Below are 27,786 nucleotides of genomic sequence, written 5' to 3' on the forward strand. Positions count from 1 at the left end.
TTTTAATGAAACAGAAATATGAAATTATCATTATTTTCTTAATACATAGATTGCAAATAACTTTCTGTAAAAATTGAAGTGATTCTGTTTCTGCTTCAAGAGACCAACTTAAACATTTTATATAAACTTGGGTCGTTTATTTATACAGATACATTTTCACATCATGATTCAGTACAAACATGCAGACTGATGTTGATTCACGCACACATTCAGGCATGCATTCAAATCCACACACTCCGATTAAAGAGATGTATATTATGCACACATTCAAATGCAGAAAATGTCCTTCAAGCAAAGCTGCAAACGTCCCTCTGCAGTGAGAGAAAGCATTTGCTCCTGTGAAAAAGTCCTTGAATCCATAAGAGCTGGGGGGCCTTTGGCAGCTTGAGCTGATCTGCAACCATTACAAAAACTGGTACAGTCATCCATACCAACAGTTACACACACACACACACACACACACACACACACCCTTGCAAACCTTCACAGACTTTGCTTCCCTTAACATCAGTCATACAGCTCTGTATTTACACTATCTGTGGCTGCTTGGAGCACCGGGGCCAGATAGGGCGCAACACGAGGATGAGGAGGATGGCGAGTGCTATTACGATGATGGTGATGACGGCGACGTAGCTGGGGTACGGGAGAAGGGGTGAATCTGGAGCCTCCGCTGGAATCATGTTGGTTAAGTTCAGCATGTAGCCCAGCGTCCAGCCTGCATCACTGCCTTTTATCTGGAATACATTGAGAGGGAAAACCCGGCATTACCACAGTTTAATTAGACATTAATGTTATAAAATAACTTTCACATTGACTTTATTACTTGAATGTTCAAAACTGCTTCAGTTCATTAGAAAATATACAGTATATATCACCTTTTTTCCATTAAAATACATTTATTTAGCCAAAAACTTTATTGGGGAAGTTAATTGGAGCAACTCTCTTACACACAGTCAACGTGGTTATTTCTCCCAGATGAGTCATGAAGTACGTTAACCATCACCTGTCACCTTCACCACTAAATTCTCCTCACTCATCAATCACGTGACCAACGGGTCCAATCACATTGATGCAGGGGGACTGCAGGAATTACGACTTTATGACCTGATGCTTCTATCTTAGTTTGTGAGCGGCTACTATAAAATAATTGTTACGTATACATTTGTGGGACTTCTTATTTTAAGGGTTCTGATCGACATGGGACCCATATCAGAGGTTACAAGTGTTGATAAGGAACCTTCTCTTTTAAAAAATGCTAAGTAAGAACACGTTCTGCTGTTTGGGGCAGCCAGATCTATTTAAGCCCATGCTGTATTTTTTCTATTCTCGTCACAGCCAGTGCTGAAACAGTTAATGCTCAATAAATAATTTGCAGGGTTTGACATTACAACTTTTTTGCTCAAACTGGACAGTGAAACGTTGGTATTTTTGAGTGAGAATGGCATGTTTGCAGAAAAATGGCTATTCATTTTAGCACTTTGGTCAACCAAGCTACATCAATATAAATAGCTTTCTTAAGCATTTGGAAAGACTAAAAAATTTAATTCCACAAAAAAGATAAAGCTAGGGTAATAATAACGTTGTATGTGTAGTGGATAGTGACCATATAATATTACTATATATAGTGACTAGAGGTCATTTTGGATAACACATTAGTTTTCTCAAATAAAAAAAAAACAAAAAAACTCAAGTTTAAATAAAACTAAGTTGATAAATTATAGTTGTGTAACAACTATCAGCGTGTTTGGCTCAAAGATTCCCATATACTCAAACAGATGATGGCTAAAGATTCCAACATGAGTCTGTAACCACTTTTGAATACTAACCAAAACTAATATACAGTAGCTAGTGTATATAGTATATAGTAGTGTGTGTATATATATATATATGTTTATGTGTATACATATATATATATATTTATATTTATATATATATATATATATGTATATGTATATGTGTGTATATATTAGGGGTGCAACGGTTCAGGTAGCCCACGGTTCGGTTTCGGTTTCGGTTTTTAGGCCACGGTTTCGGTTCGGTTTCGGTTTAAGTTAAACCTAAATTATGGTTCTGGCTTAAATCGACGCAGAGCCTACGGCATGGGGTGTGCGTCGCCGCGTACCCTACGCCGTAGGCTCTGCGTTGGTGTAACGCAGAACCATAAATCAGCCTTTATGTGCATGAAGAGAGCTTTTTTTCCCAAAATTATCTGTTTATTTCTCTCATCACTTTTCAAAATGTAAATTACTATAATTCTTTATAGTCAACAGCCTCTTAATCTTGACAACTCAGTACAGTAAGTACATTTTACACTACTAAATACGTAAGGGATAATGCCCGACGAGGTACATTATCAGAAATATATGGGCGTGAACCGTCCGACGCGAGCGGAGGACGGTTTCCCTCCGCGAAAATATTGTAAATTATTATAATTATAATTATTACAATATTACAAAATATTGTAGCTTGATCCTGATATGGGAGAGTTAAAGTTGGGGAGATCAGCCTGAATTCTCTCGTCTCTCTGCCGGTCACAGTAATGCACGTGATGTCATGAAGGAGCGGTGGTGGCAGAGGGAGGGAGGGCTGAACCTCGGGTTTTTTTCCAGGTGTTTTAATTTAATTATTGGGGGAGTTTTGCCCGAGACGTTAGAGTTGGAGTCTCCCTTTGTTTATGACTGTAAAGCTGTTTATTTCCTTCCTGTAAATAAACCGGCCCGATCAGAGCCCGTCTCCGCCTGCTCAGTGTAACATTTCACTGACCAGGCGGAGACTCTGATCTTCCACTAGCCGGTCTCAAGCAATGATTACAGACAGTAAAAGCTTTGTTAACTGTTTTCACTACATCGCCGTTGTAACCAACAGCGAAACCGAAATGATGCCACCGGAGATTTGAATGAAGCCGGCGCTTCTTCAAACTTTTTTTTCTCAACTCCCCCGCTCCGTGTCTGCTCTGTGTGAGCGGGGAGTGGGCGGGGCTACAGCAGTGACTCGCGGAGCGCTGTTCTGCAGCAACTGACAGGCACAAAAACACGCGGATTGTAAAGCATTAATGCAAAATGAATGGCAAAACCGAAAATCCGCGGCACACATGGGCGTATTGAACCGTGGAGGGCGAACCGAACGGTTCGGTTTTATACCGAGAACCGTTGCATCCCTAGTATATATATATATGTATATATATATATATATATATATATATATATATATATATATATATATATATATATATATATATATGTGTATATGTGTGTGTATAGATGATTTTCATGGTCTGAAACTTGAAAGTCTTCACAAAGATTCTTGAACCTGGTTTATTTATTTATGGGTGAAGGTGTGGCTCTAAACTCTGTGACATTGACCCACTGACCTTCTTGATGAATTTTATTTCGGAGTACGTGTCTGAGGTGAAGTTGTATCCCTCCGTCAGCAGGGTGAGGATGTACGTGCCAGAGAAGCAGTACTCAGCCAGATACTTCAATGGCACCTTTGGATACTGCTGCTTTATCTGTTCAAGCAGTTCAAATGCAGTGATATCGTCAGTGTACACTACAGGCACGCTGGAGGACATAGAAAACATGCAAATAGATGAATATTGCAGAATGTTGCCTGTGTGTGTATGAGTGCGTTGGAGAGAGGCTAATGCATAAACCTGTTCCCACGAGGTAGCACAGTAGGCCGCTAGCTTCTCTTTCACTGTCTCCAGAGACAGAGATTCATCTGTCAGATTGAGGAAGTTCATCACAAAGTAGTAAGCAGAGAAAGCCTACGATGAGAGATGGGAAGAGGTAAGATGTAAGTCAATCGACTTCCAAATAAAGCAATCACTTTATAAATATGAACGTGCTAAAATAATTGGAATCATTTGCAAGCAGCTGGGAGATCTGGATATTTAAAGTATTAAATCAAAGCGCCTACATACTGTAACTAATAAATTCATTTTTACACAAAAAAACATGCAATCATTTTGTAAAATTTGACATTTTATCTTGAATTTCAGTTATTGTTTCAGAGAGCTTTTGATGTTTCTTAATCTTTTTTAAAAAGTAATTTTTACGGAAGTAATAATCAGTAAAATTAATAGAAAAAAAAACAGTCAACTGATTTGACACCTTAAAGAATAAATCAGTTACGGTATTTTGAGTTCAAATGTACATCGAAACTTCATCTACACTACAGCATATTTGTTTTGTTTGGTGAGGGTATCTTTCATTTAAACTGCAGTAAGATATGGAATATTTAATTTTATTATCAGGGTTTGTAGAGATACTTAAAATTTTTGATTTTTAATGTTTTCAAGGTTTGAAAAGAGCTGGAATTTTGGAAAAAAGTGCTTTAAAATGTAAAAATTTGTGTTTTGTGTTATTTTGAGTTATTTTCGCCTCAGTGACGGGTTGCGTTTTTAATGACTATAGGTGAAAAAACATCACGAACAGTGTCCAACAAAAGCTTCACATCAACAAAAAGAGTGAAACTTTTCATGCTGCAAGTCTTAAGGCGCAATTCGGACTATTTCCAGATATGATTTTTTTGTTTGGACATTCAACATTTAAAATGTGGCCTGTTAGATTCCAGGTTGAACTGTTTGCTGTTTCGAACTGGCCCACATGCGCAAAAGAACAATAACAAAGACGTCAGACGTAGCACGCCGTTGCACTAAAGTTGTAGAGGTTATGGAAAAAATAAGTATTTCGCTTTTATTTCAAAATGTGTAATGGCAGCCTTAACATTAATTTGCTTCTTTAAATTTAGGTTTAAAGTTGTTCACCTTCGTTTGGCACTGCAGCCACATTCTCCTTCCGCCATTTTGTTTGCTATTTTTTTCAAAAACAGAGCGGTTACGGTACCATCCTTCTAGTTTTGCCTGAATTGAAGTATCTCCCCATATATTAATGAGATCTAACACCTCACTCTCCCGCCACTGACTTACTACATCACTGTTCTCCATTTTTATTGTATCGTCTGTGTCTACTCGCCGGCACATACAGTAGTTGTGACAAATGTCGACGTAGATTGACGTAAAAGTCGCATCTAATCCGCCTTGTTTGTTCACATTGAAAAAAATCGGACCTGATTTAGACCACACATGGAAGTGGTCTAAATCTGATTTATAAAAATGTGATCTGGACAAGATTTGAGTGTTCCCACTGCTCCTGAAGAAGTCCGACCTGGTCACATGACCCCCAGAAAATCAGATTTGGGCCACTTTTGTCTGCAGTCTGAACAGGTAAATTATAGAGAATCTGAATCTATTAATATTCTGCAACTGAAAACGTTCTGTGCATCAGGCCAAAGAGAAAAACTTGACCGTTACTTTATATTATCACGTGTTCACAAGAAGATCAAGAACATTTAATTGAATATAGTATTCACCATTGTCTCCATTTTCAAACGACGTTTGAAAATGGAGACAATGGACAGTGTTAAGTTGGTCATTAAGATTTGTAGATATGGCTTTATTACCCCAAACGTCCCTTGCAATGGTGGCTGGAAGACTCCATTGAAAGAACATTGGCTATATTTGCAGGAAGTGAAATTAAAGATGTGTTTGACGACTTCCTGACATTGTTGGAAGTTGCCTTCACCCCTGTGGGTGAAATTTGTGGGAGTTCCCTCAGGTTTCCTTTCTGACACACAGGGGCTGTCAAAGACGTCTGTGTAGTTCTTTGTCTCAGAGAAGTCTGTGTGGAAACAAGGATCTGAAATTGTTGCTTGACCAGACTAGAAAAAAGAGTGAGACAAAGATGTTCAGAACATTTCAGCACATAATATCCCTGATTAGAATAGCCAGAAACGTAAGATTCGTACCTGAGTCTGGTGGGCCAGTGCCAGTCGTAGTGCTTGGTCTTTCCCGTAACACAGGAAGCTGTGAGTATACAGGTTATAGTCATTCCCATAGAGTCGGAAGGTCACAGAGTTGTCAGGTGACTCGGAACCATCATAGCCATCGGGAACAAAACTAATTTGAGTCGAAGCCCCGCCAAGATCAAGAGCGCCTGTAGTTTCAATGCCCTGTGAGGAAGACAAAAACACACTGATGTCATTGCGCCTGATGTGAGGGGCACACCTACCAACACACAAAAACATCTAAAGTTGAACAAACAGTTGTGCATAAACCTGTATTCAGATCTATTCACACCTGTTTAAGGCGGTCGTCCAAGTAGTTGACCGTGACCCAGCCGAAGGAGCCCTCTTCCTGCCCTGTAAGTAATCTCGCTCCCTGATAGGAAAAGGGAAACCGCTGCAGGGCCTGCGCCACAGCCGCAAATACCTTGTCTGATGCCTGGCTGTTCTCTATACTGCATACACACACATAAAGAAACACCAATTCATCAGAGTGAGTCACATCCATAAGTCAAGTCAAACCCAGCAGTCCATGAATAAAAAAGATTGTTTCTTCTAAGATGGATTTGACAGTGACGAATTCACTGACCTGGCTTTAAAGTTCACAAACATATATCATGCATTTATGTGTATACAGTTCATACACAAAATGCTTTAGTAGACATACCAGTGTGTACCTAATAAAGTGGCCAGTGAGTGTATATGTGTATAATTAGCATTTACTTATTTATTTTTCCCCATAGAAACCTAATGTATGTGAACTTGTAGACTGTTGTTCTGGTTTCACAAGTCATTTTTTTTCTCTTTTTGTGATTTTTGACAACTGGAGAAAGACTCAAAATGTTGCCACTCCCACCCTTTACATTTTAGGGTGTGTCATCCTGGAGACATCTAAAAAAACACTAAAAAACTATTGTTTTAATTTAAATCATTACAAATGACAGTCAAGACTATTAAAGCCATCATGAACTGTGCATGGAAGAAAGTGATCTAAATGGTATAGAGGGTAAAGTTTTCATTATTTTTATACAAATGGGAACCAGATTGTTTCCGTTTCTTGAAGAAAACTTCCTAAACACGGTAAAATTACCACAAAGACAGCACTTTGGCAGATGTTTACATGAAATATATAGTACAGATGTGTAGTTGAAATAGAAATGAAAGCAGAGTTAGATTGATGCGGTGCATTTCATTAGGGCTGTGTACCCATCATCATGTTATAGCAGAGCAGTCTCTCCACATTTCTTAGTCTGACCATCAAGATGATCAACATAGCGGTCTACATGATTTCCTTACAATGATTTTTTTTATTTTTTTATCAGGTCTTAGGTTTCGTATGTCTTAAGTTTCTTTATGAAATGCATATACATGAGCTGCATACTTCAGCAATCTCATTCCTGCAGTAGCTCCCAGATAGAGAGGAGTCTCATTGTGTCTTTTTATGGGGACCTGCTTCTCAGCCTCTCTCATGCACTCTGTCAGTGACTGTCCTGCCTTCTCTGGTGTATCTGCATAGCTCGAAATGCCTTTACCTGTGAGAGGAACATAACATAAAGAGAAGGGTGAAGTCATCCTACCTGAACTTGACAACCATAAAACTGACTAAGAACAGATGCACATACGAATCGCAACTCCAAATTACTCCAATTCATATAAAATCAATAAAATAACAATAATATTTTTATAATATATTATAATATTCCTTTCTTCTCTTAGCGTTAACGGTTAAGTCTCGAATTAGAAAAATGTGTTTAATTACCAGTAGCTCATTTTCCTTCCTAAGATGATGCCTATGACATCCTTCACTGGTTTTCTTTCATTACTAATGACAACCCGGGTAAAAGGTGATGAGAAGTTAAAAAAGTCCATCTGACTGCACTTGCTGGCCGTGAGTCATCACTCCACTCAAATACCCAATATGTACTATTTACTGAACATGTACTATTAAAATAGTTCCATGAAACAAAAAGCATTGTTAATACAACCAAATTCCCATTGAAGCTGTTCTTATTCAGGTTTTTTCTTGTTAAATGGGTCTGATAAGTTCTCCCAGGGCAACATTTGGGTTTTCACGTTGATAGTATATGATAGTATTTGCATGTAAAATGAGTACAAGTGTAGATATGAAGCTAACAGTCGGGCAGCTGCTCTGCGGGGCCAATGATAGTAGAGGTGGAATAATAAAAACCTGCATTCACCAGGGTGTTCTGCTGATACTTTTCAGTGCACGATGGTTATGGTTGATCCATTAATTTAGATTTGCCATCAGTTGTTTTCTCTCCCTTGCATTCAAATATACAGGCAAACTTACTAAAACAGCTTTGAGGAGCAGTTGAGAGCAGGTTAGCAGCTCACCTTGTTGCGTTGTGTGAGGATAAACACATGCACTGGAACGGCTTTACAAGCAAACCATTGTCAGGAATATTAATGATATTTTCAAATTTTATGTCACTTGGAAAGAAAAAAAAACTGTGACAGTGACAGGTGTTAGGATAAGCATCACCTAAATGCTTTGAGCATTTCCTTAGTCTTAAAAAGCTTGTCTCAATAGCAGAGGTGTCAAGTAACGAAGTACAAATACTTTGTTACCTTACTTAAGTAGAAATTTTGGTTATCTATACTTCACTGGAGTAATTATTTTTTAGACAACTTTTTACTTTTACAATTGCAATTATCTGTACTTTTTACTCCTTACATTTTAAAAACAGCCTTGTTACTCTATTTCATTTCGGCCTTTAAAAAAAAAATTGCTCCATCCGGATAGAGTGAATTTGGTTGTGGTTGTTTCAGATGTTCTTGTCCAGTTTTGTTCTTACATCCGTTCCCTCAGATTCCTGCAACTAAACTTGGATGTACATTCCAATAAAGGTTAGGATAAATGATAACATGCCTCTGAAGTTTGACTTTTTGCACCATTACAATACTTATAGGCAACTAGTCATCATATCTTCTGCTCTCTGAAACACATGTTAATGCTCAATAGTACACATTTATGGTTCTTTAATATATTTGCATTATACTAAGATGCATTAATTTTCAATGGCTTTTGTCCTTAATGGCTTTTTTCCCCCTTACATTACTTTTACTTTTATACTTTAAGTAGTTTTGAAACCAGTACTTTTATACTTTTACTTGAGTAAAAAACTTGAGTTGATACTTCAACTTCTACAGGAGTATTTTTAAACTCTAGTATCTATACTTCTACCTGAGTAATGAATGTGACTACTTTTGACACCTCTGCTCAATAGATCCCAGGAGGCCTTCATCTCTTACTCTGATCCAGTGAAGACTGCTTGTATGCCCATAATAGGCAAGCACTATTACAAATGCAAATTCTTAACATTGTAGTATCGATGCCCGAAGGAGATCTCAAGCAACTGCCACAATAGTCTACTGTGTACGCACTGAGCGTTGTGCTGCAAATCTTGCCTGCTGGATGTTGTATATATCATATATGACATCTCTTTCACATGAATGTAACCAGTGATGTGAAGCGACAGTGGATAGTTTACGGCTTATAGCCCCCGCTACTCAACCGTCGCTGCTCTCCTGAGGCGCATTGGTCTTTGCTGCTGCCATTCACCGCTACAAGCCTTTGCCTGTGAACTGGAGGAAAGCAACGGTTGCCTTTTCAAGAACAAACCTGTAGCATGCTGCGTGCAAGGGCTGAATGATCTCATCGCAGTTTTTTCTGACAAATCTTTTCTTTTTTTTATACTGATTCTGTTACTGGGCTCTGAGTATCAGCCAGGAATGACCACCGATACGATACCAGTCATCAGTCAAAATGATGGTTACCATTCGTGTTAGCATTCACGTCGGAGGTCCAAGTGTCCGTCGTGAAGCTTACTGCCTCCACTGCTTTTAGCTTTCAAGACACATGTTCAGTCACAGTCACACTGAGTTTGATGACAGCAGTTTCAGAGATGTATTTCTAACCCAGTCTACTGTACTGCAACTCCAAGTGTTCATTTAAGCGGTAATATACTGTTTTTATGACTCACAATGGGCTCGTAATCCAGGAAATTGAATTCTACAATTTTTCCCAGTATGGCTCTGGATTTGTGGCTTTCTTTGGGGAATTTTCTCTTGTTCCTGAAAAGCAAACTACAGTGATGGATGGTGGGATCTAGCTCTAATGAACCATGGATTTCACCTTGAATCTTTTTGGAAGTTGTTCTGGGCTCCTTGGTTACTATTTGTGTTATCCACCTCATCAATGTGACAGTTTTTCTCTCGCGACCACATCCTGGGGGGGTTGTTACAGCCCTGTGGACCCTAAGCTTCCATGCATTAACTATTTGCATCAATCTTTACTAGAGTTTTTCTCAGTTGAATCGTGACCCTTCTGTAAATACACTATACTTTGAACAGCGTACACTTTACCTTTTACTTTGCAGGAGTGTTTCTGTGTAACTCTTCCCGTGTTGTTATCCTTCTCTGCTGGCCACTGATAGATATAAAGAGCCGTATGGGAGGAGCCAGCGTCCAGAACGATCCCATACTGGAGACAGAAGGAGGGATTCCGGTTAAGCTCCCAGTTGTTGACCCTGGAGGACTTCCACCCAGATGTGGCTAATGGACTATTTGATTTAATGACTGCATTACCTACAGACAAATGTACTGAAACTACATCAACAATATGTGGAGTTTTGTAAGAGGATCCTTTAGTAAAGCTGGACCCCAGTTAACATTATTAATTACTGTAGCTCTGACATTCACTATGGCTGTGATTAAAGAAAAAAACAAGTTAGGGTTATATTAAAAAGTTACATCAACTAGAACCCATATTTAGCTTTTGATGTATTATTCAGATTCCAGTGTACCGTAACACTTGATTCCCTTACAAATAATAGTTTTCATCATTTTAGCCCCCCCCCCTTTTTTAGACATACCTTGTATTTTTGGGGGGCAGGCTTGTTCTGCAAAACTGCAACTGTCACCAGGGCAACAATTGCTATGGCACCAATCACAGTGATGATGATGGTTGCAGGCGAGAGCCAGGGGTTCCTCTCTTTCATCTCTGAAAGCGGGGGTGGAAAGACAGACAGACAGGAAGGAGAAGCCAGAGAGTCACAGACGCAAAATGGGGAAGATCGGGGCACATTGGAAATGAAAAGAGGATGTGTGTGACACACCAGATGTTAGCGATACCAAGTCTGTTGGAGATCTTGTAAATGTTTTCTTTCATAACAAAGAACTACAAATGCACTTCTGTAATCCCTTGGCAAACTCTTTATCAATTATAAGCTTTTGTTATTTCAGCCACATTTGGGAGGACATATCCTGCGTAAACATTTAGCTGATGCTGAAATGATCCACCTTGGAGAGGAATTAAAAGGTTTATTTTGGAAAATTTTAACTGTTGGTTAAAAAAACATAACAGCAGTTGGTTTAAATCAAAAAGATAACATGACATCCTGGAAATGTTGACCTGCTAGGACAATCGCTGCTGAGACATCGGTGTTTGCAATAGTTTTCAATGTTTTCAACATCTTGTTTGAAGTATTATTTTAATCTTGAATATATTTAGTCTGAGTTTATGCTATAATTTTGTATAGATCTCTTTCCTGCCTGTTTAATCTTACACACACAAGTAACCACAGATGCTGTTGTGGGTATAATGCCCTCAATTTTCAAAAAAGAAAAAGAAACAGGTTGCCTGTATTTTGACTGAAAAGGCACAACAAGATCAACACACACACACACGCACACACACACGCACACACACACACACACAAACAAGTCTCAAGGCTATAAAGTAAACTTGCAGGTGCACATGACAGCTGTCAAAGTCTCACACACAGTTAAAACCGTCCCGACTACAGAACACAGCACATATTTGATGAGGAGCATGCTTTTCAGCTATGCTGCATCAGCGGGACGCGGAGTACAGATATTAAACCTGACCTTTGTTCACTGAGGGGAAACACAAAAGCTGAAACTTAAAGCAACAACCCCGGGCCAGACGAGAGCACTTACCTCTGCTGTCTGCGTCAGTGAACTTGCCTCTGATGGAAAGGGAGGTAGGCAGATCAAGAGAAAGGAAAATGAGAAGGGGAGGGTAAGAGGGGCGAGTGGGGGTTAAAGGGAGAGAAAACTATGGGCAGGACGGAGGGAAATTGCTGAGTGATAAGATGAGGAGAAGTTTTCCGTAGTGGACGGACATAGGAGTAGAATAGAGTTTTGTATGTGTGTGTGTGCGTGTGTGTGTGCGGTATGTGTACTTATGCCGGAGGAGGTCTAAAGCACTGCGTTTGGCATTTCCTCCCCAAACTGGGGCAGTAAAACTGATCACTATGGAGACGGCGCTAAAGCGTGTTTGTGCATGTGTCAGTGCACTCTGGTGTGCATGTGAACCCCTTAAAAGGGACTCTCTGTGAGCTAATAAGAGTCAGTCACTCACTCCAGAACTCCTCTCTGTTCTGTCTGCTGGGTGTGCAGGAGAGGGCCAGAAGCGGGGACTCCCTTTTTTGGCTGTTTTTTATCACTGGCAGGCTGTGATGTCATCACTGTGACGGATCGGAATCCCCTTTTTTCTTTAATGCTCTGCGGGTGTCTGTAGTTCTTGGAAGAGTGGGGATTGTTGAAAAGTTTTTGTGCCTGTTTGTACAGACCTTAAACATGACTCGCCTGCAAATGAGCTGATTCATTCACAGACTATTCTGTTAATCATTTCCCCTCTCTTGCTGCACTTAATTATGTATTTGCTAATACATGAGCACATACACATCTGAATCCCCCATCATCTTGTCATTAACTTCTTGAGTTCTAAATTTCAGACACAGACAGCTGTAAAGCAAAACCAGCAGCGGTGTGAACCGCAGGAAGGCGCGTAGAAATGCTGCACACCAGACTGCCTCTCATCTTAAAGACCACACTTGGTGTGCCTCTTCTTTCTCTGTACAAAGCTCCTGCTGGTTCGAAAACGGAGTTTTTGCACCGACGGGGAGAAACGAAAAATGTAACGGAGAAAGATGGTTTCACTCTTGGCGCTGTAGATGCACACAGGGAGGACTTTTCCCCTTTTATATACATAGACTGGCTGCAGGATTGAAGACACCTGTGATGCTACATTCTATCCTTACTAACTAATGTATCCACGCCAATTTCATTCGTTTTTTTTTTATGATTCTGTTTAGCCACAGCTCAAAAGCAAAGTCTGATTTTCATTAGTCACAGTACTTTTTTATTAGGGCCCGAGCACTGACAGTGCGAAGGCCCTATTATATCTGTAGGAATTGTTCTCGTTTTTCTTTCGACGAAATGAGGGCCTTTTTGCCCCCCTAAACGTGCCCCAAAAGTCACCAAATTTTACATGCAAGCCAGGCCTGGCGAAAAATTTGATATTTAATGTTTTGCATTAATAGGCGTGGCCTAATTGCTCAACAGCGCCTCCTAGAAAACTTTGTGCCTCAAGCCCCACAATACGGTTTGACGTACATGCACGAGAATCGGTACACACCTGTTTCATGTCGCAACTTAAAGAAAAGTCTCTTGGCGCCATGGCCGAACAGGAAGTCGGCCATTTTTAATTAATCGTGTCATTCTGGCGCAATTTATGCCATTTCTTCGGCCGTTAATGCGGCCCAAACTGTAACCTGCACCCAGGTGTGTTATACATCAAAATGTGCGTCTCCATCCTGCGACGATGGGCATTACTTTTCTCAGCCAAAAGCGTTACTGTGGCGACGCTAGATGCCAAAAAGCGCCCCCCCCCCCCCCCCCCTTCATCTGAATGGTCCATATTTGATAGTTCCTATTTTCTGCCATACCTTTTGAATGGTATGACATACAGAGTCGTGGGTGGTGTCATCGGACTCAGTTTTGACTCCTTCACTTTAATTGGTGAAAATTGCACAAGGGCCCGTTCATCGCTGCTTGCAGCTTTAATTTATTATTAGTTTTGTCAGATTCAAGTTACTTCAGTGACAACTGTAGGTTACTTTCTCTTTTTAATAGAAGGCTTCCTACAAATGTGTCTGTGTGTAGCAGGTGCCTTCATGAGGCTGTTTGCATGCATTTACATCATAAACGACTCTATTATCAAATTGTGGTCTGTTTCATTGTTTGTAGAAGAGTTTTGCATAACTTTTTACATTTGTTTTACACTGGCCTCTCGTGTTTCTTTGGTGTTGCCTCTAACACTGGCAACTGGATTGAAAGGAAGTGACAGGAGATTTGTTAATTTTGTGTGCAAGAGGCATCAAATTATGCATGAACATCCTTTCTGCTGTAGTTTCATGCGGAAAGTCTGGTTTAACCAAATTAGTATATGGTCATTGCCGTATTGTGGGAGAAGTTAAACCATCAGTAGAAATATACATTTACATTTTGTAAAAATAATAATCTGTATTTTTCAGTATACATGCTTAGGAAATACACTGAAATGAGTCCTCTAGTTTTAACCCATCACTAGCTAGCCATTTTTTCAGTGCCCAGGGAGCAAAGTGGTTCACCTTGGTTGCCAGGGTGAACCTCCTCCAGACCCAAGCCCACCTCTGTAGCCACTAGATTACCACTCCCCCTCAAAATAATCACCTAACGTGGGGCTCGAACCCACAACCCTGAGATTAAGAGTCTCATGCTCTACCGAGCTAGCCGGTCTCGTCTTTGGGTCTTCATTGCATTAGTTTTCCTCAAAGCAAGGAGAGTTATTTGGGTTTTTCATTCTTTTTCTCTTCATCCATCATGCTCTGCACCTTGCTGTTGTCTGGTTATTGTAAGACAGCGATGTGTGATGCAAGACCATAGAAACTATGGGAAGATTTCGTTGTGCAATACTTGTCGGTATTATAAGACTTAGGTTGACCTTCTTTTAGATAGCTTAAAGGTGAAGTAGATGATGCCTGAAAAATTCAAGTTCAAATACATTTTGAAAGTTTGCAACCAAAATGTGCACCTACTTCCATCATCCATCATAAACAATCATCTGCAAAATGTGAAAAGGTAAAAGGACAATAACTTTGTCAATCAAAATCTCCATCAATATCATCAATGCCTTGTTCTTTAGTCCCATCTCTTCCATCACTTGTTGCTATCAAGTTAAGGCCACACCAGCATTAACTCTCATTTTACTTCATGCAGCATCAAGGCTGTAGGTGTCTCATTCTTTCTCAATTCACACCAGATTTTGGCGTGTGATCACGGCTGTTGACGTCAGTCGCTATACCACAAACAGCTAAAGGCGGGTCAACCTCTTCCTGCTTGTCTCGATCAGCAGCCATACAGATGTATGCATGAGATAAGTGCACATAACCACCGTGGAAACCGGCAGAAAGCCTGGTTGACGGGCGGAAAGGTAATTATTTCCCTCAGCTGGAGTAGAATAATGGAGCATGTTCTTTTTTTTTAATATATTGGCCCATCCTACAAAGATCACACATGTCTTTTTATATTCACTTTCACCTATAAAACAAACAAAATGCTTCTCAATTCTCCCCTTATGTGCACAAAGTGGGAGTCCTAATTGTGAAAAACGAGTGTGTCTGTTGCTGTGTCAGCACCTCGTTTTCTCCTTGAGTGCAAGTAACACTCTACATAAATCATAAACTATTTTTTCTCATGCTTTAATTACAGTAAACTGCCCATCCCCTCAAAAATAAATAAATAAATACATAAGAAAAACAAATTCCTTGCTCTGTCATACCAAGATAGCTACTGTCAATTAGCTTGCCACTGCAGCCCCACACCTCACATAAAGTATCCTGTAATTGTTAAGCTGCTGATTCATTTTTCTCGTAAAGCCACACTTCCTTCCTTTACCACTGTGTGCTTTTGACCCTTTCTCGAAGCTCACATCCGTATGGTTTACGTAAATGTCAGAGGGCTGAAATAATCACACAAGTTAACTTGTCTGAACCAATTATTACTGAGAGAGAAGCAAGGCATATTGTTAAATAATATAAGAATATGTTTTTGGTTAAAGAGTGACAAAATTTTATTGTCAGTACAACATGTTTATTTCTTTTTTTTTTGTCTCCTGAGAAAAATGTGTTAATGCTTTTTAGTTCAGTGTATTTTTAAGTTGGGGTGTACAGTATGCCGTCTCCTTCAAAGCAACCAGATAAAGTCTTTAATTAGAACAATTTCTTAAGGTCTAAGTGAAATTTCTGAAGTTCATTGGCCAAAATACTAAAGAGATTGTGTATGAAATCTACTTTTTCAATCATGTGTTCTAAACTCTGTCATCTGATGAGTTAAAGGGCATCTCAGCTATGCTCCACCCCATTTAAGGGGACTAAAGTGGTATTAGAGCTTTGTGCTATCTGCTTCAGAGGTGCAGCAAACACAGCACCATGTGAAATTGGGTGGAGTTAAAGATGGAGTTAATTCTGCTCTGATCCAGGTGTTTGACACGACAGTGCTCTGCAAGTCTGAACAGAGCAGTGAATGACATATTCTCAGTGGCCCACAAGCAGACAACCCGCACTTATTGCTAAATCACCCCCCAACCTCAACCCGCATTAGGTTGCAAAAGCTGATTCAATGCAAAGTTATATGGAGGCCATAATCTCTGACTACACAGCTGTCTGAGATGCGTTACACAAAGCCAGTGTCTGTAGTCAGTGGGATTACTAAATTCATCAAGGCTTTCCTTGGAGGTATACGGCCAGAGCAAAGCTAGAATGAAACCATGTGTTTGCCACATGTTTTCCTTGTTTTACAGTTACTTCACATGTCAGACATTTTACAGACATTCCTCGGTCCCACACAGAGAGCATAGGAGAACATCTGGGATGTGTCTGCTAATGAAGTAAACAACCGCTTGACATTAATGATGACTGGGCTCAGTTCAAAAGCTCTTCTTTATCATACTATAAATCAAGGTGTGTTTCTTTAAGTGTCTGCAAAAGAGCTGTAAATGAGGGGTGGACCTACTTTTACTGGCAGGTCCTGGTGTAAAACAGCAGGTGGAATCATAACATTTGAAATAAAGTTTTATTTCTTTAAAATTATTATATTTTTAATAAATATGGAGGACTTGCGTTATGTGGCGTTGTCTTTGAACGACATTGCCTTTGGCAGCTGACCAAACATAAACAGCCACACAGTTGCTGAGACAGAGAACAGGACTTACGCACGCAGCACATTTAGGGCCTCAGATCACACTCCCACACTCACAGCAAGCTTTTAGGAAACTACACAAATTAAGATGTTTGTTCATATAAGGATTGTTTTTTGTTTTAATCTTTAATATAATGCAATTACCAAGTATCACAACCTCATTCTGTTCCAGTCATGGGGCAAATATAGATCTCAGTAAGCACACCAAGTTTGGACTTGCATGCTTCAGTCTTAGTTATACAGGAGTGGCAGCCTTTTTCGATGACATCACAGATGACATACTTCATATCTTTGAAAATGTCAGAAGACTTCAGTTAGCTCCTATCTTGATAAATCAATCAATGAGACATTTGAAGGGAAATGAAATACATTTTCCCTGAAAAATGAAATAAAAAGTATTTATTTACATAAGAGCAGTGGTCATTGGAAATTGTACCTTCCAACTTTGAGTTATCTCCTCCACTATTACCTCTGGTTGCTTATGTGACATGCATGAATACTTTGCAAGTTTAAGTGATTTCACTGGTTGTATCCTCAATAAAACTGATAGCAACACATCCAGGTATTTCAGCTGTACTTAGCTAGATGCAGCATTGAAACATGGTTTGAAAAAAAAAGCTTTGAGACAAAATACTGCCTATTAAAGTTGTGTTTATTTAAAGAATGTGGAGTTCAAAAACACATTTTGTCAACAGGTAGTTGCAGGGTGTCCTCTGGTGGATAAACTATGCAACCTCAACACGTCACTTAAGGAGAACTTTTTTCCAGTCTCATCTTTAAACTATTAACTTTCATTTATCGGCGATTACAAGCACAAGTTATAACTAGTATTGGGTGATATTAGTCAAGCTTGAATTGAGAAATTTGGCGGTTTTGAATGGGTAAACATTAAACAACCATATCTTGGGATCCCATCTCATGATTCAAATATCAACGTGGACAAATGGCCACAAGCCAGAATTATCTTACTTACTCATCTAAACTTTTAGGCCCTAGAAACCCCCCCCCCCCACACACACACACACACATTTGCACACGCATGACTTGTGTGTAAACACAAGTGATATGTTTGGATGAGGCCAAGACTTCTAACATTTGACAATTGGGAAGACCAAGGGGGAAGGGGTGAAAGAAGAGAGAAAAACAGGGCTGGAAAACACATATTTTATCACGCAACGATCGTTAGGGGGATGACATAAATATTTGAAGAACTTTGAAGCAAGTCAAGGTTGTGTTTAAACTGAAGCAGCGTTAAAAGAAACTTTAGGAGCCAAGTTCAGGATTTTTTATTATGTTGTCTATCCTGGACTAGGTGTGAGTCACATCATTTGTATACCATGTTTAATAAGTGACGCATGCAGAAACATTTACCGTAAAAGCTATTATCTATTTGGACTGCCCAGCACATGCCATTGATAATCCTTAGATATTATCTTAAAGTCTCAGTAAGTCCTGATTCTAACCTACAACCTACAACAACAAGATGACTTCATCCAACAAACGCCAAGACTGCACTTTAAACTTGTTACATCACATTTAAGTATATGCACAAACAAATATAAGTGCACATAGGTAAAGTTCAGGTGATACTTTAGTAACGCACACCATCCTCTTGATCAGACATTTTTTGTGACAAACAGCGTAAAATACTTTGTCTATTCTATGTTTAAAAAGACTTTGTGTGACAAAGAGAGAGACTACAGTTTTGAAACTGCATTACTTCATGACTAAATTATTATTCTACTTTAGGGAATGAGTTGAGAGGTGACACATCACTTGTGTGGTTTCATGATGATGGGAAGATGACGACAACACGCCTGCAAGGCAAGTCCTATGTTTGTTGTGCTGCTCTGGTGGTTGGGCTAAACAGCTCAGGCCTCTGTGTGAGGACACATGTGCGGTTCATACACTATCACCGTGGGGAGACGAGGGCACATATTCAGTCAAATATATGGTAGAAAGGAAAACACAGCTATGCAACAACATTTTAGCTCTTTTAGATAAGTTTAAGAGGAAAGAGAAGACTAGTTGAAGTCGAATGAAGACAAATGGGAACACATTTAGAAAGACACCACAGCCAGTTTTGGAATCATATAAAAAAGGGTTTTGAATGTAAGAAATAAAACTGTAAAATGACAGTAATTTACAACTATACCAGACACAGCAATATTAAAGGAGCCGTCTGTAAGAAATGGCCAAAACTGGTACTGCAGTCACTTTCAAAATATTGTTGAGCGGCGTGTACCCTCCCCCTCCTCCCCCCGACCAGAGGTTGCCAGGTAGGCTGCAGAATGCAGCAGGAACGTAGGCTGCCATGGCTGCCATAATTAGAGCCGAGCTGGCAACCCGGATGCCGAAACAATACTGACTTGGTGATTGGGAGATAGGTGGAGGGTGGAGCTTCAGAAACCATACTGACTTGGTGATTGGGAGATAGGTGGAGGGTGGAGCTTCAGAAACAATACTGACTTGGGGATTGGGAGATAGGTGGAGGGTGGAGCTTCAGAAACAATACTGACTTGGTGATTGGGAGATAGGTGGAGGGTGGAGCTTCAGAAACAATACTGACTTGGTGATTGGGAGATAGGTGGAGGGTGGAGCTTCAGAAACAATACTGACTTGGTGATTGGGAGATAGGTGGAGGGTGGAGCTTCAGGCCAAAACAAAAAATGACAACATAAACATCAGTTGAGGGCTGCAACTCCTCTTTTTAAACTGGAATATCCTGGCTTGAGTGCTGTTGTCAGTGACATAAGTTTTTGAAATGAACATGATTTTTAAATGTCTGTTGACATATCGGGGTCATTTTATGGTTCGTTTTATTATTGCTCTCACATACAGCTCCTTTAAAGCAAAACGTTGAAGCTATACCAGTCGCAGTGCCTTACCGAGCAGGTGTGGATTTTACCCGTACTGTTGAACTGCAGACATAGCTTGGATGTGTCGGGGCAAATCAATGAGATTTGTTGTCGTTCTTAGTCATGATCCTCATCGGTCATAGCTGAAGCCTACTCAGTTTTACACATTCTCATTTGCAACAGTATTTCATTTTATTTTGAAATAATAAACTACTGTATTTTGCGGGCCATGATAAAACATATATAAAGCGAAACAAAACAGTCAGGTAAGATGAACTTTAATCAACTCAGAATATTGATCAGTTGTAACTAATACAGAAAAATGCTCTCACATTTTAAATAATTCGTCTTCCAAAAATGGTAAGCGTAGTACTACATCCTGTTCTCTGATTGGTTCATCGTTGCCAGTGATAGCGGACACCTGAAGTTAGTGTGAGGTTGGAACAACGTTGTATTCCAACATTTGATTATAATTGGATTATGATATAGATTTGAAAACTGGGCTTACTCTAAAAACCTAACGTTGGCTTGAAGTCTAATTGTAGTAAGGTAACATGGCCTAGATGTAGGATGATGGTTGTTTGCAAGCGCTACATAATTATTCAGGGGCAGACTGGAAAAGTGTATCAGTCTATCAACTAACAGGTGGTGCCAAGATGATAATTTATCTGACATAGGCCTAAAAACCAACAAAGCAGACTAACTTAAGTGTCTGTCATCAGAGAGATGGCAGGCAGAAAACGTAAGAAGAAATGTGGATGGGAAAAGTTAAAACAAAAGAAAGCCAAGTCACTTGAACAAAATGCTACAAACAGAGCTTTTTGGCGGCGGTGCAAATCCAAGCGGCAACAGCAGTAACATTGATGTCGACTTAGACTACGATGTCGGCCAAAGCACTATGACGTCATCACCGAGCGAGACTGAGAACAAGGTGGACACCTGACCGACCACATGCTGGTGGGGCAGGCAGCTGAGCAGGGTAACTATTGTTGGTCAAAGTCAGTCACAAATATCAGCGATATACATTTGGTTTACTCAGTAACTGCAACTGTAAAATAGCAATGTAAAAGACAATGTCTATGTTCAGTTTTTTTTAGGAGATGCAAGTGATGTTTAGTCATTCTTTTATATTAGTGTTCTTGAGTTGTTGAATAAACAATAATACATTGTTCATGTGTGGCTGTTGTTATGACAATACACCACTATAGCTTTATTTTAGCCGCAGTCCACCCATGTAATTACAGGTTGCACCCGGTATCCAACCAAGGACCGGATTTAACATGTCATCTGGGAATGGTGCGACCATCAATCAAGGGCAGCGGCTTCGTCACTTACCAAAGTCCCACTAAAACATTTTGACAGGTTTTTGAGCGCAGTGTACCATATAAAATTGGTTCGGGGTCAGTAGGCTCAACAAAATTCATACACAATTATATACTGATTATAGGGCGCACTGCCGATTTTTTTGAAAAATTAAGGATTTTAAGTGCGCCTTATAGTGCGGAGAATACGGTATAATGTTTTTAGCTGCAATGACAATGGACCCCTTGGTCCAACCATTCAATGTGATTTGTAATGAAAATAGTTCATATTGCTAAATTGGGTTATGGGTTTAGCTTGCACTGCTCAGAGGACACACAAACCTCTGATTAAGAAGAAACAAGGCCGGTGGAAAGAAATGTACATGAAAAACCTCCAAGCTGTTTCTTCAGCTTGGGGGTCTTTTGGATGTTAAATAGTCAATCCAGATGAACTGCTGTTAACTGTTAAGACCAGACCTCCGTTAAGGAAGCATTCAATCCGGGCACGGCTTAAGAAACGGGCGATATCACTAAAGCTGGGACATTTCATTAATGCACATTTCATTAATGGTCTCCCTGCAGAACGCTGAAAAATACGATTTTTTAGTATTTGTATAATGAGTATTTTGGCCAAACTGCCATTCGGTACTGTACAAATGATGCAGGTGCAGGAAGTGGAACATTTTTCCATAAGGTTAAAGGATGTTGTGGGATGGTGCACTTAATCGGTCAAGACCTGCAGTTGCATAACATTTGTTTGTCAACGTCATATTTCCCACAAGACCACATTCCTCAAGCAAGGATGACAGGATGCCCTTGAATCTTGAGGTCACGGAGAGAGAGATCGGTGGCTCTGATGACAGACAATAGCTCAAGCATTGCAGACGCCACCCTGCTGTTAATTAGAGAAATCTCCACCCTGCCATCGTCTGTATTGACTATTTATATTAATTATTTATTAAGAAGTGGCCTAACTATATTATTATAAGCTTCAATATTAAAAACAACAAAAACAAAAACAACCCTCATCTATTCATTTTATTGTTATTGTGTGTAAGAAAAAAATTATTAATTTCATATGATTAAATTACTTTTTTCAAAACACAAGCTTATATAAAGGGCTAGTCATGTAAAGATTAGTAATGAATCAACTACAATAAAATAAAAAACATGATATCCATTTTTGGTCTTTTGGCCAAACGTTAGAAAGTTGCCTACTTTTGTACCTTTTCTCTAGTCCTGTCATTAAGTTCAGCTCTGACGTACTTGTACTTCAGTATTTACATTTTGTGTGGCTTTTTCCCACTTTATGACCCTCCGCTGATGGTGCTCTCTTGTTTCGTCTCTAACAGGCCTTTCTCAGCCCTGGCATGTGGAAATAAATTCTGGCATTTTAGCCGTATCTGATGCTATGACATCTAGAATAAATGGTGACGACTTGTCCTTGTAACATCACATTACATCCCCTCTTTGTAGATAACAGAAACAAACTGAAGGAAACAGCCCCAATAAATCACATTGCAGCTGTTTGCCCTCATAGTGCACCAAAGGCACGGCTCTGTTTGCAGAGATTTTTGTGCTCCTTTGATACTTTTCTGTAGGATACCGCATGAGGGTTTTTACATCTTTATTATGTACTACTGTTTACAAATTTGTAATTAAATAGTTTAAACATTGCTGTATTGAGCTTCTTACAACACTGTCCAAGTTTAGTTAGGTCTCGCTCTCAAAACAGAGAACTCAGGAAACCATAAAAGTACCCTAAAGATGCAATCTATAGCATAATAAACACCAGAAGTAGAAAACAAGCATTGAAGGAATGTAGGGGGATTCCTTAAATTAATGATGTAATTAAAGCGAAATTAAAGTCTTGATTTCCTTCTCCAGGCACAGACAGAAATCACCACAGCGCCTGTTCTCATGGATAAACTAATCTGACATTCCCACACACATCAGCCTGGCATCAGATCACAGCGACCTTGAGTTTTATCAGGACTCTTGCTTTAGCTTTTTTTTTCACCCACTCAAACAATTGATCCTAAATGTGGCCTCCACAGTGTTTACCCTAACAGTTGCATAACCTGCTTAGCAACAATATAAATAAATAAGAGTATTGTGAAATGTGAAGGAAAGGAAACCCCTGGCAGTGCCATGTGATGAGAAATGAGAGGAAGCATCTCGGCTTGCCACAGGGGAATGTCCTGACCTGCAAGGTCAGAGCGGGCGAACTGACACCAACCCTAATCTGAACTCTTCCTCCCTGACCGTGAGCAGAGAGGGTAGCTATTTCAGTTTAAAGCCTCATGCTTAAGTAATAAATAATACATCAGTTGTTATCATGGCAGTTTTTGCTTTTATTTGCATTTGCAGGCCTTATCTAAACACTTTAGATAAGGCATCAGTTGGTAAGCAGAGGCACAGTTTCCATTTGCATGCATTTGTTTTTGTTTTTTTGTGTGTGTGTGATTTGTTAAACATCATTGATACTTAAATATTACTGCTCAGTCCTGAAATATGGGAAATATAGGAAGCTGCATCACAGATGGACTCATTTCATAGAACAGATTATTTGTAATAGTTGCAGAGTTGAGTTTTAACTTGGGATCGATGTTATCTATCGCACCAATAAATTATCACTTGACAGGGAATCCGATTTATAGAGCTGATAAAGTAATGGTGGAAATGCTTCCTAGCGTGGGGCGAATTTTAAAATAGGCCATGTCACGCTTATCATGTCAGCTGGCGTTTTAACTACTATAAAGGTTTTCTAGAGAACTGTTAAAAGTCATAAAGGATAGAGTAATGGAAATGATAGCACTTAATAATTCAACAATTCTGTTTGAGGATACACTATATTTTCTTTTTCTAGTTAATATATGTCACTTAACTTATGATTTGATTGGAAAATGTTTTTGTTTTTTTTTGTACAGGACATTTCATGTCCAAGACAATTCAATGTGCTTTACATAAAATGATCTTAAAAAAGGAATTATAAACTAAGAGAGTTTAAAAGCAGAAATGAAAGACAGACATCGGGGAAAAAGAATAAAACAAATGAAATGCAAGACATAAAAGTGTATTATGGTCGATTACTGAAGTGCAGGTGCAAGTGCAAGGTTGTCAATCTTGACTTAAAGTAAATGAGAGTTTCGGCAGCCGTGATGCATTCTGGGAGTTTGTTCCACAAGTAAAGAGCATAAAAACTGAACGCTGCCTCGTCGTGTTTGGTTCTAGCTCTGTGTAAAGAAAGTAGGCGTGACGCCGACGACCTGAGGGTTCTGGTTGGTTCCTAATGGACCAGGAGATCAGACATGTATTTTGGTCCCAGACCAGGGGTGGGCAATCCTGGTCCTCGGGGGCCGGGTCCTGCAAGTTTTAGATGTGTCCCCGCTTAAACACAACCCTGATAGACATGGCTTTGTCATTACCAGATTTGAGTAGACCTTGATGAAGTATTGATTAGGGATGGGCGGTATTGACTAAAAAATGTATCACGATCATTTCTGGCATTTATCCCGATAACGATAAAAATGACGATAAAAAAAATACCAATTCAACCACCTTCAATCCACTTTTTTAACTATAAATCTATCTCGCTCTCAGATCCGCCATGTTTGTTACACAAAAACGTCATCAACGGGAATTTATCTTTCTTTCTTTCTTTCTTTCTTTCTTTCTTTCTTTCTTTCTTTCTTTCTTTCTTTCTTTCTTTCTTTCTTTCTTTCTTTCAGGCTCATTTCTTTCTTTCTGGCTCATTTCTTTCTTTCTTTCTTTCTTTCTTTCTTTCTTTCTTTCTTTCTTTCTTTCTTTCTTTCTTTCTTTCTTTCTTTCTTTCAGGCTCATTTCCTTCCTTCCTTCCTTCCTTCCTTCCTTCCTTCCTTCCTTCCTTCCTTCCTTCCTTCCTTCCTTCCTTCCTTCCTTCCTTCCTTCCTTCCTTCCTTCCTTCCTTCCTTCCTTCCTTCCTTCCTTCCTTCTGCGACCATTTAACGCAGAACCATAAATCAGTTTTACACAAAAACATCATCAACGGGAATTTATCGTTTTTACCGCGAGATGAGAAATTCTTATCGTCGTTTTTTTGACGGTTTATCGTGAACGGTAAAATATCGCCCATCCCTAGTATTGATAATGATCTTTAATTGGAATCAGGTGTGTTGAAGCCGGGAAACATTTAAAACATAAGACAGGCCCTCGAGGACCAGGAACTGGCCACCCCGCTCTGGACCATCCAGAGATTTATAAACCAACAGCAGGATTTTAACACCTATTCTGGACAGGAAACCCGTGTAAAGATCCAAGAACTGGAGTTATATGGTCCACTCTCTGGGCCTAGTGAGGACTCGGGCAGCAGCGTTCTGTTTGGTGGATGTTTATGAGACCCGTGAGACCAGTGTTACAGTGGTCCGCTCTACTAAAGATAAAAGCATGGACAGGTTTTTCCTGCTGAGACATCAGTCCTTTAATCTTTCATATGTTCTTTAGGTGATAATAGTCTGACCTCACTACTGTTTTAATGAGGCTGTTAAAGTCCAGAACCACTCCCAGGTTCAAGGTTAAATAGATTGTATTATTATTGTTTATACTCTGTTTATACTGTTTCATGTACTTTTTCATGTACAACTCTCGCAGTAAGTTTGAAACACTTTATTGTAACACGTATTGGACTTTGGCATTTGGGCTCCATTCAGGCGAAGTTTATCAGGCATACAAATAAATACAGGGGTGTAGCACTAAGAATGCATACTTCTTGCTCCTTAAATAGGTCAAGGAACAAATTGAGTAATTGGAACGAACCATTCAGAGGGCTGAATAAGCAGGTGCACGCACTGCGGAGACGGCCTGTCTGAAATAACTCCCGGGGTCGTATCATATCAGAGCATTTGATTTACTGAACCAATTTGTAAAAAATGTCAAATGAGTGTGACAGAAACTGACCACAGGACTTACATTTAAATTCAAGTTTAAGTCCAAAGTTGCTCGTGCTTACAGTTTGGTCAGAGCAACTAAAAGGGAAGTTTTTAATAGATTTTTTTTCCTGCCTGCACAAACTGCAGATTATATGAATATTATATAAAATATAGAAATATAAACTTACCGGTTATGCAGAAGCAGTTATCGGTTTTGGTTTAAATTTTCAATACTGTGAATTCGTAGTTCAAACATTTGTAGATAAGGTGGACACCAAACAGTTTTTCTTAATTCACAAAAGAGACGTTAAAAGTTGATACAAAATAGTCATGCCACCAACATAAGTTTGCTCCATCACAGCATGGAGTGGAGTTCAAATGGAGAGCCTTTTATAGTGCTATATATCACCCTCTAAGTGGGTCTAGATAATGGATGGATGGATGGATGGATGGATGGATGGATGGATGGATGGATGGATGGATGGATGGATGGATGGATGGATGGATGGATGGATGGATCTGAATCTGAACTGATTCTGTTGCCTCTGCTTATATTACATGCCACAGAACAGTATGGTTTGTAGTTGCTGAAATATGAGTCAGTTAAAAGCAGTGAGGAGCCATCAGTCCAAAACCGAGTCATGTGGTGGGAGACACCGACCATTAAAGTTCAACCAACTCTCATCAGATATGGTGAGCTCATCAGCTTTATTTGTTCCTAAATATGACGCAAATACGGCAAGAACTGACGCACGAGTGGCGTGCATCCTGCACAAAATTAATATTATACTTAATATACAGGACTGTCTCAGAAAATTAGAATATTGTGATAAAGTTCTTTATTTTCTGTAAGGCAATTAAAAAAACTAAAATGTCATACATTCTGGATTCATTACAAATCAACTGAAATATTACAAGCCTTTTATTATTTTAATATTGCTGATTATGGCTTACAGTTTAAGATTAAGATTCCCAGAATATTCTAATTTTTTGAGATAGGATATTTGAGTTGTCTTAAGTTGTAAGCCATGATCAGCAATATTAAAATAATAAAAGGCTTGCAATATTTCAGTTGATTTGTGAATGAATCCAGAATGTATGACATTTTTGTTTTTTTAATTGCATTACAGAAAATCACAATATTCTAATTTTCTGAGACAGTCCTGTAGATGATAAAAAATATGACATCTTACAGAAAGTCAAATACAAATCTGAGTCTGAGTCAGGTCACAAGTTCTTAAAATCTGAGCTCAAGTCAGAGTCGAGTCCCAGTCCTGGACTCAAACACCACACGGCTCCCACAGACACAGACCGACATGCACACACGGGCACCTGCGACTCTCGTCTGCACACACCATCAAACATACGCTGAGGAAAAGTCACACACACCTGCCTCCCGCCGCTACACAGCTGCTACATGACACGGTTAGAAGACAACACACGCTCAGCTGATACTTTTACTACGCTCTCTGCTGGCACATCCTACTACTAGTTACCCGGGGTAATAAAGATTTCCTACTTGTGAGCGCATGAATGTGTGTGTGTGTGTGTACCAGTCATAGCAGGACACCTACCTCTTTGTGCAGACATGGGCTCTTTCTCAGCAGTAACACAATGCTTGTTCTATTCTATTCTGTTCCCCCCTCTCTCTCTCTCACCCCTACCCTTCTTCTTCTCTTTCTCACTCTCTATCTGTATATCTCTCTCTCTCTCTCTTGCTCTGTGGTAACACAGCTCCCTGCTCTCTCTGACGTTTTTCAGCACCTCCTTTCAAATTCACTCGCTTTATTAGGAGAAGCAGCACTTCCC

The 27,786-nt window shown here is 39.5% G+C and overlaps 1 protein-coding gene across 2 annotated transcripts; it reads right to left on the minus strand.

Annotated features, from left to right (window-relative positions):
* Positions 1 to 22: 22 nt before the first annotated feature.
* Positions 23 to 27,704, minus strand: entpd1 (ectonucleoside triphosphate diphosphohydrolase 1). Of its 2 annotated transcripts, none has more exons than XM_061707748.1 (10): positions 27,552 to 27,704; positions 10,740 to 10,867; positions 10,231 to 10,348; positions 7,226 to 7,376; positions 6,140 to 6,299; positions 5,809 to 6,012; positions 5,464 to 5,721; positions 3,653 to 3,766; positions 3,371 to 3,508; positions 23 to 734 (listed from the first exon to the last, which is right to left on the minus strand). In XM_061707748.1, the coding sequence occupies exons 1-10, from the start codon at positions 27,565 to 27,567 to the stop codon at positions 528 to 530; spliced, it is 1,494 nt and encodes a 497-aa protein (XP_061563732.1). In that variant the 5' UTR covers positions 27,568 to 27,704; the 3' UTR covers positions 23 to 527. The 2 variants fall into 2 exon arrangements, with proteins under 2 accessions (XP_061563732.1, XP_061563733.1); XM_061707749.1 differs by lacking the exon at positions 27,552 to 27,704 and adding an exon at positions 11,827 to 12,066.
* Between the last annotated feature and the right edge of the window lie 82 nt (positions 27,705 to 27,786).

The sequence above is a fragment of the Cololabis saira genome, chromosome 19, assembly GCF_033807715.1.
Source record: "Cololabis saira isolate AMF1-May2022 chromosome 19, fColSai1.1, whole genome shotgun sequence".
Taxonomy (NCBI): domain Eukaryota; kingdom Metazoa; phylum Chordata; class Actinopteri; order Beloniformes; family Belonidae; genus Cololabis; species Cololabis saira.

Bases quoted from the DNA above. Each gene is read 5' to 3' on its own strand.
- entpd1 (XM_061707748.1), bottom strand. The intron at 10,349-10,739 runs GTATGTCTAAAA...TTCTGTCTCCAG, and splicing joins CTGCCCCCCAAAAATACAAG to TATGGGATCGTTCTGGACGC. The intron at 3,509-3,652 runs GTTTATGCATTA...CTGCTTGAACAG, and splicing joins GTGCTACCTCGTGGGAACAG to ATAAAGCAGCAGTATCCAAA.